This window comes from Serinus canaria, chromosome 5 (assembly GCF_022539315.1).
Source record: "Serinus canaria isolate serCan28SL12 chromosome 5, serCan2020, whole genome shotgun sequence".
Lineage (NCBI taxonomy): Eukaryota > Metazoa > Chordata > Aves > Passeriformes > Fringillidae > Serinus > Serinus canaria.
Genome location: NC_066319.1, coordinates 51,637,731 through 51,655,505, shown reverse-complemented (window position 1 = coordinate 51,655,505; position 17,775 = coordinate 51,637,731). Strand labels below are relative to the sequence as shown.

General features: G+C 44.4%; 1 protein-coding gene across 1 annotated transcript in view; it reads right to left on the bottom strand.

Annotated features, from left to right (window-relative positions):
• The window catches only part of RCOR1 (REST corepressor 1), an 82,032-nt gene that overhangs the window by 37,200 nt on the left and 27,057 nt on the right, over positions 1-17,775 (bottom strand). Inside the window, exon 3 of the mRNA XM_009101731.4 lies at positions 4,110-4,193. Coding sequence (XP_009099979.1) covers positions 4,110-4,193 — 84 coding nt within the window. The remainder of the gene's footprint in view (positions 1-4,109; positions 4,194-17,775) is intronic.

The window sequence follows — 17,775 nt, the reverse complement described above, 5'->3', positions numbered from 1 at the left end:
ATTTTAAGTCCAAATGTTCAGTTACAGCACAGTGACATTTCTTTCTTTCATCTTCAAAAGAGAAAGGACAAACTTCTAGTTTTGGGCTAAACTTCTAGTTTTGGGCTAACTTTGTGACTACTATGGTGGCACTGCTATGCAAGTGACCCCTCAAAGGCACAAGTCTGGCAGTAGATATGGATCATGTTGGCAGCATTCAACTTTGGTACTAATATGGGCAAGGCAGTAAGTGCTTTGTACCCAGGATTAATGGTTAACAAGGCAGAGGATAAAAAAAAAAAAAAAAAAAAATCAGCAATATGCCAACACATAGTTTTGCTTTCATGTTCTCTAATACATTCATCACTTCATGACATCCAGGTAAAAGGTTTCTCCGGTGTGATTAAAACATTTCTCCAGCACAGAGTGCATGGGATCCAAACAAGCTTTTAACTAATTGTGTGAGCCTGGAGCATCAGGTATGCAGATATCCACCAGTCTCAGCTGACACACTGGTCTTTCTGGGATTCACATCAGCAGCTTACAGGAGACCCTCCCACAACCTCCAACAGTTTAGCCAGCCCTCTGCCAAACCCATCAGGTGCACTGCTCTGAGCACTGTCACAGATCTACTGAGTGTTTTTTTAGCAGAGATTCCCCTTTAACAAGGATGGATTGCACAAGTTCCACTGATTGCACAGAACTCTCCCACTCACGAGAGCTACAATGAGGAAGAGCTCATGGGCTGCTTCCATCTTCTTGCTGAGCCCCAGCCACAGAACAGAGAAGAGCTCTGTGATTTGCAAGCACAGGATGGATTCAAGGCTTTGGTACAAACAAAAGTAATCACAGGTACCAATGTGTGCTGACTGGAAGGATTTGTTCACCCACACTCCAGCCTGAGGAGCAGCATTGAAATGGATGTGCTAGCTGGGACTCACCAATGTACAGCCCAAGGGGCTACACCAACCTCCTGGAGACCACAGAACTCCTTCCACTTGCACTAGCACATTGCCAATGAATGATCTCCCACACCAAGGATAATACATCACAAAAATCCATGGTTTAAAAAGGCATCAAGAAATACAATAATCCATCACTTCCCTGGATAACTTCCAGTAGTCTATCTCCAAAAAAAACTTCCACACACTTGGACATTTCATTTCAGTCTGTGTGGGCTTATTTTGCAGCCATCTATTTGTATTGTGTGTGTCTCTTATTATGTCAAAATTTCTCTTTGAGAGAATAATTGACAATAGTCCCCTTTCAGTCTCTTTTCAGTAAGCTAAACAGATGGAGTTTGCTTCAGCTTCTGTTTCCAAATTGTTCCAGCAGCTCCTGTCTCCACCCTTTTCTCAGTTTTTAAACACTCAAGGCAAGGTTCATTCCCCTGAATACTGCTGGGTGGAGAGACAGCTAACTGTTCCAGTGACTACCTCACTCATTACACCCACACCATCTTCTGGGTCAAGCAGGACACTGGGAAGCTTTGCTGAATTACCTGCCCACAGTTTCCCCAAGACTGTTCTCTAAGCCATTTCCTTCCAAACCCCCAGGCTTGCTGTAGAAAAGCCAGAGATTTCAGTACTGAGATTCATAACCCTGCAGTTGGGTCATTAAGAGCCCATTGCATTGGCAGCAGGCCAAGTAAGAAAAAGACCCAAAGCACTCTACAAGACTGTCAGCAGCATTAATTTTATTTACCATCCTGTCAGTCTACAGGCTCATCCACAATTCCATATCAATTCCCACATCACTGATGGAAATGTTGAACATCATCAGTCCTCTCACACATCCCCCTGGACGTCATTTAATTCGGATTCACTATCAACGATGCCAAGACTTGTCAGTGAACTTGAAAGACAGTGGAGAGACCTCCTGTCTCCTCATGTTCTTTCACCATAAACCATAAAGCAGATTAGAGAACTCTGCTTCTGATACATTTAGTAAGTGCTCTACAGCCATTGCAGAGTACTGGTGTTTTGGAGGAAGTTCCCATCCTTTGCAAGGAAGGGAATTGGGCTCTCATGCAATCAGTGCCTAACAGCTCTCTTGAATACATTAAAGCAACAAACTTATTTCTACCAATCAATCCATTTTTAGTTTCAAAAAAAAAAAAACCAAACCAAAAAACCAAAAGCTCCTACCTTCAGCAGCATTTGTTTTTCACAGTTCATTTTTAAGAAGTGCCAGATAGAGACAGGAATACCTGATACCTTTCAAAAGGATCAGTTCAGATTGACACAAAACAAAGCTATGACCAACCAGCCCCCACTCTGTTCTCTCGTTCCCTGCACAGCTGCCCTCTTCCCACTGGCCACACCAAGGTCCCCTCAGCCACCTCTCACAATGCTCCTTTGGATTTTTACTACTACTAGGTACCTAATTTCTTAACTCCATCTCTCTGTATCGAATAGGCGCCTGGGAGGTATTTTTTGTGCCATGTATGGTGCACTAACCTCATACTTCACTTCCCCAAACTCCAAATTTTACAATTTTTTTTGCTGTACCTCTTTTGAAAGGTGAACTCACTAGTGAGTCTTTTACTAAAATATTCAATATTTTGAGAAATTCATTATATCCCTTGTCTTATATTCACATTGTTTTCCCCAACTCTTTTACTGTACTAACAGACAACTGCCATCTAGTTTTTATTTATCAATGTCAAACTACTTTTTTAATTACCTCTTATATTCATGACATCTTCTTAGAAGATATTACATCCTCTCTAGGCTCTCTGAGTATATTTCTGTGCCAGTTACCACAGAATACTCAGTAAAGGATTATTTTACTCAACTCCTCCTTTTCCTCCTCCATTGTGTCTTCCCTCTTCAAGAAACCAGTTTCCTATCAGGCAGGATAGGAAACCAGGCAGGAGTTAAAGGTTCCGAAGCTGAGCTGAGATTCAAAAGACATTCAGACTTGAGAGGCAGCTACAGGAATCCTGTGTCACAGACATCCCATGAACACTCACTCCTTTTGGTGGTGGCAACTATTTCTTGCTGTTCTACCTTTTAAAAGGTTTCTAGTCAAACACATTCTTCTCCTCATCAGTCTAGATTATTTCAACATCCAATTGCCAGCAGGGAGCAGACAAGGAGAGAAAGCAAACATGATCCTTGCAAAGCCCTTTCTATCTGCAGATCAGTACCATCATTCTGTAACTTAAGGGGTAACTTGCTCAGTGGAACAAATGCCCCAAGGCAGAGCACAGCACAGGCCCTTCATGACAGAGCCAGTTTGTGCACAGACTCTCCTGCCTTAATTTGCAAATGCCACTACATCTTCACATGAGCCTTATCATGCATCCCAGGCCTTGGGTCTACAGGAAAATCAGGTATTCACTTAATAGTGCCACCACAAAAACCTGCAAAGGAACTGCAGAGGAACAGCTTCTTGGCCCCCAAAATCAGCAAGGATAAAATAAAAGAAAACCCAAGGTATAAGCACAAAGTCAAAATAAGCTCTTTTCAGCTCCCTCCCCCAAGAGTGCTTGGGTTTAGTTACTGCATTCAAACAGCAGCCCTTTAATCAAGGAGCCCTACTTATTCATGAGGAGAACTGTAGCTAGACAAGCCTTTCAGACACAGGTTCTGCCATCTGGCAGCAGCACTGAGGCTTGTTCCCAGACACACACAGAACGCTGTTAATTGCCCTCACGTGGACTTGCAAGGCACTGCAATTGTTCTGGAATTTAAAACCTCCATGGGCTCCAGATTTTGTGGAGGAAAAGGTACTACTAATTACCAAATATTTCCCGGATCCCCCACCCCCATGCACTTTTCATTTTGCTCTCCCCTGTTATTTTGGTCATCTTCTACAGCACCAACAGCAAAAAAAGCCAATTGTGTAGGTCTGCAGATGAGAGCTTAAAGAATTCACACCACAGAATAATGTTTGTCACATTTCTCTTGCTTTCCCTGTCCCTATGGATTTGACACTGAGCAGCTGCCCAGTGGAGAACAAAGATCATCTGGGGATTGCTTTGTAGGCTTTTCTTTTTTCAAATTAATTTTAATTCATAATGGAAAGGTCACAGACATAAGCTCTCTACCAAAAGTGGCAACTTTGCATTCTTGAAGTGATACATGTAAGGAAAGAAGGGAATAAAAGTAGTGGAAGAGACTTACATTTTGCTTCAGACAGATTCTGGTTAGGTGACCAGACCAGCATGCCGAGATTCTCTCTCTCCTGACTTCGCCTTGCAAGTTTGGCTTAAGAGAAAACAGATAGAAACCAAGTTACAGAGAAAGTAATTTCAGATGCAAAATAGATACAAAAGCAACTTATCACATATCTGCAACTTTTAATCAAGATATAAAACCCATCCACAGAGTTAAAACCCCATCTTCCCATTCAGACCTGAGGCTTTTCCTTGTTTCTTCAATGCATCACCCTCTATATACCATGACAGACATTGCACACTCTCATGCAGTACACTAAGCAGCATACGTTAGATCTAAATTAAAAGTTAATTAATGTTTCTCTTCCAGCACACTTGATTATTTTTCTTCCAGCCATCATTAAATGAAAAAGGGAGGAGCTAGGCTCAGGCAGCAGGCTCTAAGCTCTGGACATCATGAGACTGCAGAGTGCAGAGAGATTAACCCTTCAGGGTAGGCACATGCATAAAACCTCCCCACTTCTGAGCACCTCCTGCACTGTCCCAGCAGCCCTTCTGTGCTTCCATGCCCCATACAATCAGGAATGTCCACCCAGGTGACACTGGGTCCCTCAGGTCACAAGCAGGTCTCTGCAGTCTCACAAACAGGTCTCCAGAGAATTCCAAACACATCCACACCCACACTGAGACACAAACCCACACTCTGACAAGTCTGTTTTTAACCAGCTTAACACCTGGCTGACAGGAGAGCTCTGAAAGTCTCAAGTGAAGATCCACAGCTGCACATAGTTCGAAAAAGCAACTTCAAACTAAGGTATGTTTCAAGAGCAAGCTCTTGTCAATTCTGATGATGGGTCACAAGCAGTCAAAAGAGGAGGAGGAGGAAGAGGACGGGAAGAGAAAAAAGGAACTCCCTCCTTTGAATCAGCACACACACAGCCAGCCCAACCACACACCCTGTAGAGAGAAACTTTGCAAATCTTGTTATGAATGAATACCTACAGTACTATTTCCACTACAAAATGCCACATAATGCTCAAGTTTTATGCAGCATTTCAACACAATGCTATTTTCTCTGTGCTGTGCAATTAGACATATAACCACCACTTCATGGTGCATTAAAACAGGTCAGAAAAGATCTAGTAACACAAAATTGCATTACAGTGCTATGAAAACTCATGGTTTCACCACTGTTTTTAACCTGAAATCTGCTCAGCTAAGAACAGTCAGGGTTTAGATGACAAAAATATTTTAACATTAAATTTAAAGTACAGATAGCACATAATAAAAATAACCACCTGTCAGCAACATATTTCCACTGAACTAGCTAAAGGTCTCTTTCATGACACCATGATTATCTCTCACTTGGGTTTTTGGGAAGGTTTCATGTTTTAGGGTGGTTAGCAACTGCACATACAAGGTATTCTGCATGCTCTGCATGTTCATTACTTTCTACACCAGGCAATAAAAAAAGGAGTGAGAAGAGACAACATCCTCTGTTGGCAAGAGATGGGAGGTGAAGACCAGACACAGAACACAAAGAATGTCTGAAATTAAAATTACAAGTCTTGAAACATTTGGCATTAAATTTTACCTCCTTCCTCATTTCAAGTCTAGGCTGGAATGTAAAGAAGGAGTCAACCCTAAGCCTCCCCTGTATCAAATTTTTCTCTTCAGTCTCCTAATCCAGGATGGCCTGCTCGACTGAAGTCTAACATGGGGTTCATAGAACGGAAGAGTAAAAAGTCTCTCTCCTTATTTTAACCTACACTGAAAAGCACATTCTTATCCCATAAAAATACTCAAAGACAGCAATCATCAGTCAGGTGTCCATGAATTTAAATACTTCCATCCAAATCCCAACACACCCCCAGTATCCACTGCAGCTCAGGAGCCTGATGCCAAGTGAGGTGTGACACCAGGCAATGTTAGACTGCCTTTAGCTGAGAACCCACCTAAATCAGGAAAAGGAAAGTCTTCTCCCAGTTTAGCAGTCTGAACCTCCTCTGATCTGGGACACATCAGGTGCACATCCCAGCCCACCTGCCCCTGTCAGGAGCAGTGCTCCATTAGCTCAGCTCACCCATAGTAAATTGGGTGAAGTTTCACCTCCCATGGTTAAAACCCCAAGTTAGCTTTGGGGCATTGCAGAGGGAGCCCCACAGCCCTTCCAGGCTGTGACCTGAACCAGCCCTAGGAGGTGATACCCAGTGCAGGGAGGTGCTGCAGGACCTCATGGCACCCAAAGGCAGCATGGACAAACATGTTCCTCACGCTGCACCACAGCTCCACAACAGGTACCCAGGAACCCCCTCTGCCAAGGAAATACCTTGGGTTAGGAGCTACCTCCTTCCAGCCAGGCATTCCCTCCCTGGGCATCACACACAGAGGTGGCTGCAGATGCTGGCATTCATGCCCCCCTCAGGACCTCCTTCTGCCCAATTCCCACAGCCCAATGTCTTCCTCTCTCCAGCCCCTCTGTAGCACCAACCAGCCAAGTTACACTGGGCTCATGAAAGGATGTGAAGCAGCACCTCCAATGTTCCTGCAACTTGTCCCCTACTCCATCTCTCCACCCAAGCCCACACCTATCCACACTCGGGCCTCATTCCTTGACAGCTGTAGAGGCCAGTCCAAGGCACACAGTAGGGTTATGCTGAAACTCATGCTTTTCTGCAAAGGGCAAAAGCACCTAAAGGCCAACACACATAGAAAGATGGGAGTGGGGTGCTCCTCAAGCATCCACAAAGGCTGATTCTCCCTCCCTACATTCCAAGATGCTTGCCAGGTCCTTCACCTTCCAGGACCACATCCTCCCCAACCCAGAGCCTCACATTTACTGTGCCTCACATGTAAGGCAGACATGACAGGCATTCTTCCAGAACAGTGCTGACCCCACCACAAATATACTCAGCGTAAGTACTCCTGCTCTTACTGCATGATGTACCAACGAAAAGCTTAAGAGCTTGCTCAGAATTTGGAAGCACATTGAAATGAATGATTGCTTCACAGCAACAGCCATGAGAGCAGAAGGGGGGCCTCAGAGCAGAGTGGCTGTTCCATCCCTTTATAGCACCATTCCAAGCACAGCTGCAATGCTCACCAACACTGTCCCATGCTTCTGAACAAGGACTACCAGGACGAATTCTGACACTCTGCACTTCAGTGATAAAGCTGTAAAGATAATTCAATTTAATCTGTTGCATATTTCATGTAAAAATAGCCACGTAAGAAGGGCAAGGGTTACTCTTTTTTTAGGAGAGCAGATCAATTTAGGATCAATGAGGTTTGCTTGTTTAAGCAACTGCAGTTAAACCAGTGCTACCTGAGTTTAGAGAAGCTGTATAGTGGCAGACAAGAAGAGGTGATGTTTCAGGTAATCCTGCACTTTCATCTAGCTACCCACCACATATTTGTAAAGTCTCTGTCACAGCCATTAGCTCTGTGTCACAGCTGTTGTGGGAGTGAACACTCTGTAATCACTTTCCTACTGTTAGCTTTCCCATTTGTCCCAAGTCTGTCAGGAATCATGGTTGCTTCCTCCAAGAGGAAAACCTTCTACTACAAGCAGCACCCTTTAACTTTTGTTCCACTATCAGAATTCACAGGGAATGCACACTTCCAATGCCTTTACCCAGGCAGAGACGTGCAGCCCCAACCAGGCACAGTATCATGTTGCTTTTTCCACAGCAGTTACTGTATCTCTCTCTTTTCTTACCACTAGAATATAACCCTACTCCACAGATTATACACTAAAACTCAAGAGAGAACCAATCCAGTTTAAAATTCACTTTGAGAATAAAATGTTATTTTAAAAGTTTGTCCCATTTTACAGATGTGGTTTACTGCACAAGCCCAAAAAGTTATACTGTGGAAGGGAGGAAATGAAGCAGAGCAGAAGACATATATATCAATACTATTCTAAAATGTTAAGGGGGGTTTTGGGGTTCCCCCCTCGAACCTGTGAGGACACATCTCAAAACCAGTGTGCAGAAATACCTTGGTTTGCACAGGAGAGAAACAACACAGCCCCTTAATTTCCCATCACTTCTACCCAAAGACTGAGGCTCTCCATCCCTGGGGGCTCCCTGAGCTCATGCACAGGCCTGGCACATTCAAGGGCAGCACGCTGCAAGATTTGAAACCCTGATCCACAGCAGCTACGGCTCTCCTCACCTCTACCCAGGAGCTGTCGAGCCAGGGCACCTGACAGGGAAAGGGAAACAGGGATCTCTCCAAACAAGAACTACCCAAGGTCACTGTACCAGTGTACATACATCAAGTCCCCCCTACAGGTCAGAGAGTATCTTCCCTCTCCTTCTGACCCCTCCCAAATGTCAAGTTAGCCATGGAAAAAGTGGTATCAGAAGGAAATAATCAGAAGGTTCAGAAGTACCACTGCAAAAGAGCATTGTTTTCCCTTCCACCATCTACTTGACAAACCAAAGCAGGGGACCTAGCTGAGCTTTAAAAAAATAAAAGCAATCCAACAAAAAAGCTATTAGCTTTAACTCAGTACTAGTTCCTGGATTCCTACCACATATATTTAGAGACAAGAAGAAGAGTAAGGAAGCAGGGACAGCCAGGATACCTCCCTCACCCACAGCACCAGCTTAAACCATCTTAAGGACCACGGGTGGAATAGACACCATACACAAGGAGTGTGCAGGAAGGCAAACACTGCCTGCAAGCAGGAGCCCAGCACTGAGCAGCTCCAGCCTGACACATCACATTTTATTTTTCTTCTCTGAGTTAGAGAAGAAACATGCCAGAATAAACTCAGTGGGAGCAGAGAACTCTCAAAGAGCCACCAATCACTCTGTCATCTGTTATTTTGCTTCCATGCAAGGCAGCAGTGCCAGCTCCTACTCGAGTTCCTGCACTTGAGGGGCCTCCTCCATCTCACAGCTCTCCCCAAGGATGCTGCATGATCCAGCCACAGCTGTGAGCCATCCAGGAGGCTTTACATTTCCTCTGGACACCTGTACTGACCCCCTGGAGAAATGATACTCACCTCCTGCAGATGACAAGACACATTTTGCTCCTAGTTGCATCCTGCCCAAGTCAAAGCGAGGCTTGGGCAGGATGCCTCCAGCATTCTTCCTTCTCCATAACCCTCTCAGTAGTCTCTGATGTTTTTGCTGTAGCTGTTTGCAGAAGGCATTTCAGAGCTATTGAAACCCTCTGGACTTCAAAGCAAAGCACAGTAACACATGACTATGTGAGAGCACTGCAACACACACCAGGAAGAGTGGGACCCTGCTCTAGTCAGTTGCTTCTGTTATTCAGAATAAGGCAACTCAAAAGAGTAGGTCCACAGTCAGGTGCTGGATACAAATACATCCTTCTGTACCTTCTCTGGGAAGCAAACAGGAGCCTTGAACCAAAGTTTAAAAGCACTTGCCATAAAACTACAGACAATTCTTCAGGTACTGATCTTTTGCAAAACAACAGGTAAGAATATACTTCCAGATCTGAACAATATCTTCCTTGAAGTTAATAAAGGTTATACAACTGAAATACCCAAGGTAAAGGATGGCAAGATTTCCACCTACAAGAGCTACTGCTTTACTAACAGCACTTACTGATCTCCCCCAACTGGTACTAACTCATTTTTAAATCATACAATGCAGATCTTAAAAGAAAGTGTAAGAAATACCTCTTCCTTTTAATATGCAACCCTGAGCATTATACATAAAACATGCATTGTATAATATCCAAAGGTGAATAGATGCTTTTATTGTTTGGAAGATCTGGAGCTGCCATACAATAACTTAGTTGCTGAATGCTTCTTAAAGTAGTTTTGGATCAAGTCTAATGTATTTACTTCTAGTGAAGTGAGATTAAACAAGTGCTTCCATTCCCAACCCTGCATTTTCTTTATCAATGCAGAACTTAAATTTATTGCATAGTGTAAAATTCCCTGTTTACAGTACCCATGATGGCTGTTAAACAAAATAAGACAAGGGAGGCACAGGCTCCCATAGTACAAAAAAATTCTCTCTTATGGGTTCGCTGGTATTACTCAAGCTCACAGTGTAATTGTAAATGCACAGCTGTAGTACAATAGCACAACACCTATGTGACACAAGAGAATTCAAACAAAATTCAGAGTCAGAAGAAAAGCTTTTCCACCTTCTTTCCCCACTACTGGCACTGGTGTCCCAAGAAGCAACTCAAAGACATTTGAAGAACTTTGCTGCTCATCTCCACTTCCTTCTGCATGTGACTTCTCCCTGAGTCAGCAGATAATGCTTGTGATCCCCTTTCATTCGTGTTTTCCAAGGACTGCCTAGTCATAGCAGCTGGTACTTCATAGAAATACCATCACTGAACAGACTATAGCAGCATTAAATGAAACAGAACTGGAATCCTGCAAACTGAGAAACAATTTTTAATTAAAAAGCTATAAATGAAGCAGCAGTTAGCTCTTCCTATACATGACTACACCCGGCTGGCACTATAATCTATATGCAAATAAAGTTCTGAGGGCATTTTTGTATCTGCCTAGGGAAACAAAAGCAACTATTTGGGTTTCTATACAGAGCAGCAGCACTGGAAACATGGAGTGAAGAGCATTATTGCCACAGAATGACTGTAGGTGCTGTGCTACAAAACCCCACAGTATCACATTACAACTGTGAGCGAAATATTGCTTTAAAAATTACCCAGTTAAAGATTAATCACCCAGCAATGATTACAAAGGTCACTTTGCAGTGATAAAAATTATTACCATTAGAAGAACTGAAAGAAAAAATGAGAAAAAGCATAGATAGCAATAGTTGACTTTCTCTAAAGTAATCAAGTCCAACCCATCCTAAGTTTAAACTCTGCACCTTTACATTATTATTTTTAAACCTTTTAAGAACACAACTGATCCAAGATGCCTTTCCAGTTTAAGACCCAGCAGTAACGCAAAAGCTGTGTCCTACATTCTGCCCACAGCCCAGGCCAGACCGAACAATAAAGCCAGAACAGATGTTGAGGCCTTGCCTTGTATTTTCTTCTTGAATAACACGAGTCTGCTCATTCTCTCCTGCAAGCAGGTGGCACCAATGTGCAGCCATAGATGAGGTCTGAATAACTATAGAAGCAAACAGCCTTTCAACATGCACTTTAAGCGTGCAAAATTTTCTACACCCATACAATTCCAACCTGAGCTCTTCAGCAAGTTCCCCTCATATAAGCCTGCAATCCATACACAAGCAGGAAACACATTACCCCACCAGGAGCATGAATGTACCCCTGCACATGCTTAGCATTGAGCAGCACACCTCTGCTAATCACAACGGGCTTTTGTCTAGACATGGCTGGGGTTTTGTACTGAAACGTGAAAGGGTTAGGGTTTTCTTAAAGAGAAAGTATAAAATTAAGAGGACAGAAAATGCACATTTGATCAAGATTTTATGAGAGATCTCTTGCAAGCCTTTTAAAAACACCATCCACTTTTTTAAGGAGGACAGCTGCTAACTATACCACAGCAATCCTGAATGCACAGCCAGAAAGCAGCAACCAGAACAAAGCCAAAGCCTGCAGCACACGTGTCACGCTGAGCTGATGAGGCTCACCTGCCCTCCCATGCACACTTCTCCCTGCTCCACAGCTTCTGTTCTCCCTGAACACTGACCCAACAAGATGAGACCTCTTTCCTTCCTTCCTTTTTTCCCTTCCACACTATTCCCCCTTCCAGTCTCATTCAGGTGACCAAAAAGTTATACAGAAATACCTACATGCACACAAGTTAAGATCCACATACAGAATTTAATATACAGAAAAAGAACAACAATAACACAGCAGTTTCCTCAAGTGCAAGGTTTTGTGCTGCTGACAAACATCTAGACACTGCTAAATCTATTTGAAGCCAAAGGACCTACTGATGAGGAAGCACAGATAAGACAAACAAATCCTCTCTTTCCATCACAGATCTTGACTCTGCTGCCTCCCCTGATCTTTGGTAATCAGCAACTCCTACATGCACAGCTCCATGTTCATACAGCCTCCCAATTCTTTACTAAGCTAGCCCTCAGCTCTTCCCACCCAACGAACACGACCCTCTGCTGTGTTCCCTTAAGAACAAGAGCAGCTGCTTGGGCCAGTCCTGCCCATTATTCACAGACAGCACTTAGGAATAACAAGACCAGGACCAGCAGAGAGACTTCCTGAGCCTGGTACTGTATCTGCATCACTAGATTTAATGGCCCTTCATGGAAGGAGGGAGTAAAAAAAAAAAAAAAAAAAAAAATCCATCAAATAGACTAATCCTTTTTGAACCCATTTGTAATTTTGGCATCTACAACATCCTGTGGCAGAGTGCTTCAATTTAATTATATGTTTGTTGTCTGAAGGAGAACAAAGAAAGCCCATGCACACACTCCCTTCTCTACTCTGAAGCTGCTACCCAGTCATTTCATTTGGTGGCCCCATTTCCTGCCTTATGAGAAGCAGAGAATAACTGCACCCTGTTCACCTCATTCGTGCCTCTTGTTGTTTTACAGATCTTCTACTACACTATGCTCAGTCATCTGCTTTCCCAGAGAGACAGTTCAGGCTTTTCTGCTTCTCCCTCGTATGGAGATGGGAAACAAGAATGATTCCTGTATTTTAGTTATCTTACAGCTCTAAGCAGCACGTACACATGGGGGAGGGATGGGAATGGGACACAACCAGAACTGTATGCAGTGTTCAAAGACAGGGTACAACACAGGATTTATAAAACAAGCCATAATGAGGTGTTATTTTGTTCTCAGATGCTTTCACAACTGCTTTTAACAATACACTTGCCTTTCCATTATTACCATTGAGTTGATGAAAAAAACCACTGTCTACCAAGATCTTGATTTGGAAAGGCAATACCAAATTTAAAGACCACTGCTGTACAAACAGTTACGGGCAGTTGAGACCACTACTGTACACATACAGTTAAGGGCTGTTCCTCTCTACCCTCCCCCTCAATATTAGTTAGCACATAACAAGTGCCACCTGTCACAAGACTGAACACCTTGCACATTTCCTCCATTCAGCAGATGCACACACTCCCTCCCCTACCCTGCTGCCCCCTCCTCCCATTCAAACACTGTTTTCTGACAAGAGGACAATCCAGCTGTTAGTAGTAAAAATAAGGTGAAAAACAGAAATAACAAGATATGTAATTTGAAATGGGGGATACACAAGTGTTGCTTTATTTGGAGAGTGATAAGTGCAGAGTGACTCCTCTCCAACCCCCAGGTGCTGGACACCCTTGGCTTCCCAAGGCTTCTTTCCCCAGAAAAAGTGGCACGACAAGCAAGAAGCCAACAGAAAAGTTTCTCAGACCTTGCATCTCCCCCTCTTCCCTTTCCTATTAAACAGCAATGCTGCTTAGACCACCCATTCAAGTAGTTCCTCATCTCAGGCCACCCTTTTCCATTCCCTGGCAACCCAAACAGGCAGCATTTTACTCATCTTTCCCACACATTAAGAACCAGCTGGCCCGTTTCTATTGCCCAATGCAAGAAGAAACTAAAAAAGTCTCAAGTGTTCACTAAGCACAAACTACTTTTTTGTATTTTTAGCAATACCTCTTCCCTTCCCACCGATCAAAAGTTCATGACAGCCTTCTTTTCAGATAGCTTAAACTGATTAGTGCAAGTAACAAGTGGCTAGGAAGCACCAGTGACATAAAATGTAGATTCTTGGTGAACAAAGTGACTGGTTTTTTTTTTTTCCACTTCCAAAAACCGTGCCAAGATGACAGTCAAGAACAGATATGACTAACTAGAGCCCAGTCTCCAGAGAGTATGGGATGTGGGCACTTCTCATCCTCACCCCACACCTCAGGAGATTAGAATACATTAAAAAAAACTAATGACCAGCTATTCTCAACAGCTTACAAAGTAAGGCTGCTGAGCACACATGTTGGCAAGACAGTATAGTGAAGGACAAGCAGACAGGACATACTCATGTCTGCATCCAGACAAGAGTCCACCCAAAAGGACAACAGAGAGAAATTCCATGTTACTCTGCTCTTGCAGTACCAAATAATTTTACACAGTCAAATGAATCAACCAAGCACAGTCAGCTCTCAGAGACAGTAAAAGTCTGTCACATCATTATTCTTTAAAACCTGGATCAAACACCAACACTTTTCAAGGCCACAACCAGGACAACCCATCACACAACAGTGTCAAACACATCTTCCAAACTCAGCTGAGTGCTCTGGACATCCACCAAGGAAGGCACCACCATGGCACCTTCCTGATAAAGGTAATGCCCTCCAAGAGCAGCAGAATCAGGCCCTGTCAGCATGCCCAGGAGAGGCCTCACCTCTGTGCTGAAGTCACCTAAACTATCCCACTGCTACCCAAAGCTGGTTTTATAGAGGTGGCCTGGCTGGCAGAGCTGTGGAGATAGCAGTCTCTGAAAAGGGGACACAGTGTCCTCTCCCCAACACAGCCACCTCCAGAAACAGATACCTACCTGTCCTCAGGCCAATGCCAGCATACAAGAAGCTTATACATCAAATCCCACCCAGCACTGAGTCATGCCCGATGTGGTGTGCAACTGCAATCAACAGGCTGCGAGCATGCCCAGTTTAACCCACACAAATCCGACTTCTAAACGTCTGTGACAGTTGCATATCCTCCTCTCACCCCCATCCGTGACACTCTTCCAGGTCCTTATCCTCACAGCACCCCTACCAGCAGATGAGAGCTTTTATCAACACACACACACACAAAGCTGACTGCCAGGCTTGCAGAGGCTGAGTGAGGTTTCCCCAACCCCATATAAGAGCCCTAACTGTGGCTCATCCTCCCTCATCACCCCACTCTCAGAAATGCTGAAATCAAATAAGGACTCACAGATAACACATTTGTGATATTTCAAACCAGATCTTGAAAACTCATTCTGCTTCCAGCTCTCCTCAGAGATGACTGGTGCATTCATTAGCCCACAAGCACAGACAGTCCCTCTCCTTTTGTCTGCATGGGGCCCACCTCCACAGGGTGTTGTAAGGATAATATTCATACCCAAAAACACGAAGTCAGATTTAACATGCCCTTGAAATGCAGGCGGCTCCCAGATCACAATTTTCCAACAGATTTCACAAGTTAGTTTGTTTTTTCCCCATTTCTGCCAAACTCAGAGGCGCAGTACTGACTATAATTAAAACATAGCTAACAATCATGGCATCCTGGTTTTAACATTCAACTTTTACTAAAAGACTATCCAAAACAACTTATCTGGTTTCTCTCCTTCTCCCGCCTTCAAAGAATCTCAGAACTAGTTTGTCCTGCATCTACATTAATAATCAGAGCAAGAACACTGTGTGATAACAGGAGAGGCTAAGCAATCCATCACTGCTGCACACTAAGCACTGCCTTGCACTCACACTCTGCAGATTCCCACTTGGTGCTGAACCTAGCTGATCCTAAAAGGTGCCAAGTAACAGTGAGCCAAGCCCTGGAGTCACAGGCTCTCGGCATGAAGCAGCAGCAAGTACACTTGCAGCCCAAAGGAACAAAAACAGGGGCAGAGCTCCGCAAAGACGCTGGATTTTCCTGAGCTGCCGCTGCTTTAGGATTACAAACGCTCCCTCTGCAGTGCCAGCATTTGCATACCACAGCATATTTACAAAGAAATCAATCGGGACACAAGCCCGGAGGTGAACACAGAGAAGAGGCCCATAGCACTTGGGGCAGCCTGCAGAAAAGCTCGTGGCTTTCTGCTCAGACGCTTCAGGGAAAGGCAAAGCGGCAGGATCCCCTTCCCCACCCTGCTTAACAAAGAGCACAGAAGTTTGCAGGCGCAGGGCCCTACAGGCTCTCAAAGGCAGCCACCACGTGGTGAGCATCAGGAGCAGAGCTCACACAAAGAGCCGAGAAGCAGCAGGAGACGGGGGAGAGGGCTGGGAAAGCCTCGGCAGCCAGGAGGCAGACGGGGGAAGGGGAGAGGCAGGCTCTTTCCCCAGCCATCGCCAGGAGGAAGCCAGTACAAAGGGGACGGTGAGGCCAGGCAGATAAGGAGAAGCCCGCGGAATGCCAGGCTGGCAGTGCAGATAAACTGAGGAGCCAGGACGCTGCTGGAAGGAGCCGAGTGTGGTTTGGTGGAGAGCTGAGGGAGGAACCCGGCTTGGCACTGGCCCGGGAGGGGAAGGAGGCAGCACTTACCTGTGCCAGAGCATGTCGCTCACACGCTGCAGCACAGCACACGCACAGCTACAAAATTAACTTAATTTTACTGTGTTCGGGGCCATTAGTCTTTCCAATCCGAGGAGTGAGATCCTATTCAGCACATAAAGGCTTCTTTATTGAGGCCGAAAATTCTTGTTTTCTCCAATGTGTAGGGTGGGGGAATATCTTTTAGGCATAATTTATGTTCAGGCCAAAATAACTCCTCTCTCCTTTTCTTCCAAAAACCATCATCATCATGAAAGCAACCAGATCGTCCCTGCATATGTTAAGAGCCTGGACGTCTTGCTTTCCCTTTCCACAAATTAGAGAATGGAAAAAGCAACAGCAGCAGAAAAAGTAGTGGCCATCCCATAGCAGCTGTTTGACAGGAATACAGATGTGCCTCCCTGCACATCAGTCATGCTGCCCCACACTGCTCTCAACAAATTCAGTGTGGCTTCCCAGTTCATTTTCTTCTCCCAGTGACTACTGGATAACTCCACAAAAGCAACCACTGACTCTCCATACTGCACCATATTGAGCTCCAAACACCTAAAGAGGCATTAAGCAATTGTCCCTGTCCTCCAACCTTCAGTGCCACCATCCTGGCTACTGGAACAAACTCCGTATTAATATCTTCTGAGCATCAGTGACCCAAAGCATCTCCTTGTTCTGCCACCAGTTTGCTTCAAATCCCAACCTCAGCTCCCCCCAGCTTGTACAGAAGTGCTTAATGGGGCTTGTACACACGAATGCAGAAGTTAAAAAAAAAGCGCAGCAACAAGAACAAGGCAGCAAGGGAAACAAAACACGCAGGGACATAAAGAGGACAGAGAGCCTCAGGGGAGGGCCAGTATTTAGAGTTACTAGAGACTGAGAAGCTAAACCATGCTAAGGTTGCTGGGTCTTCAAAGGGGGGAAAAAAGTCTGCAGAGCATCTTTGAGAACACAACAGCCGTAGAGGTGCATATGCAGGCTGGAGCACAGAAAAGCTGAGACATACTGGCACCAGAGAAGAAAGCAGACTGTCAAAACTACAAGACAAGACAGGCCAGCAAATACATATAATTTACCTGTAGCAAGGGGCTCTGCCAAGCTTTTTGAGACACTTGTATGTTCCTCAGCAGAAGAGCTGTGTCCACTTCTGTCCTGGCCTGCATTTTCTCTGTAACTTTCCCAGCCCTATTTATTGCTTTTACTGAAAGATGGCCATTTTCCCTGACATCTGGATTTTCACAGGCTGCTATTTCAATTAAATACTTTAAAGAACAGACTACAAGAACAGGTACCATGAAAACAGGTAGTAGCAACCTCTATTCTTAGTTCAGCTGAGCTCTGATCTGTGATCAGGAGCTGCAGGTACTGCTGCAACCTGGTGCATTTGAATGTCTTTAGTCTTCTGCTCTGTGCCACCACTCAAATACAAATTGCTACAAGTCCAGTTATATCTATGAGGCAAGAATAAGTGTCAAAATAATTCAGGGTACATTGGTTCCACATACTTCTACTCTTCCTTCTACCTCA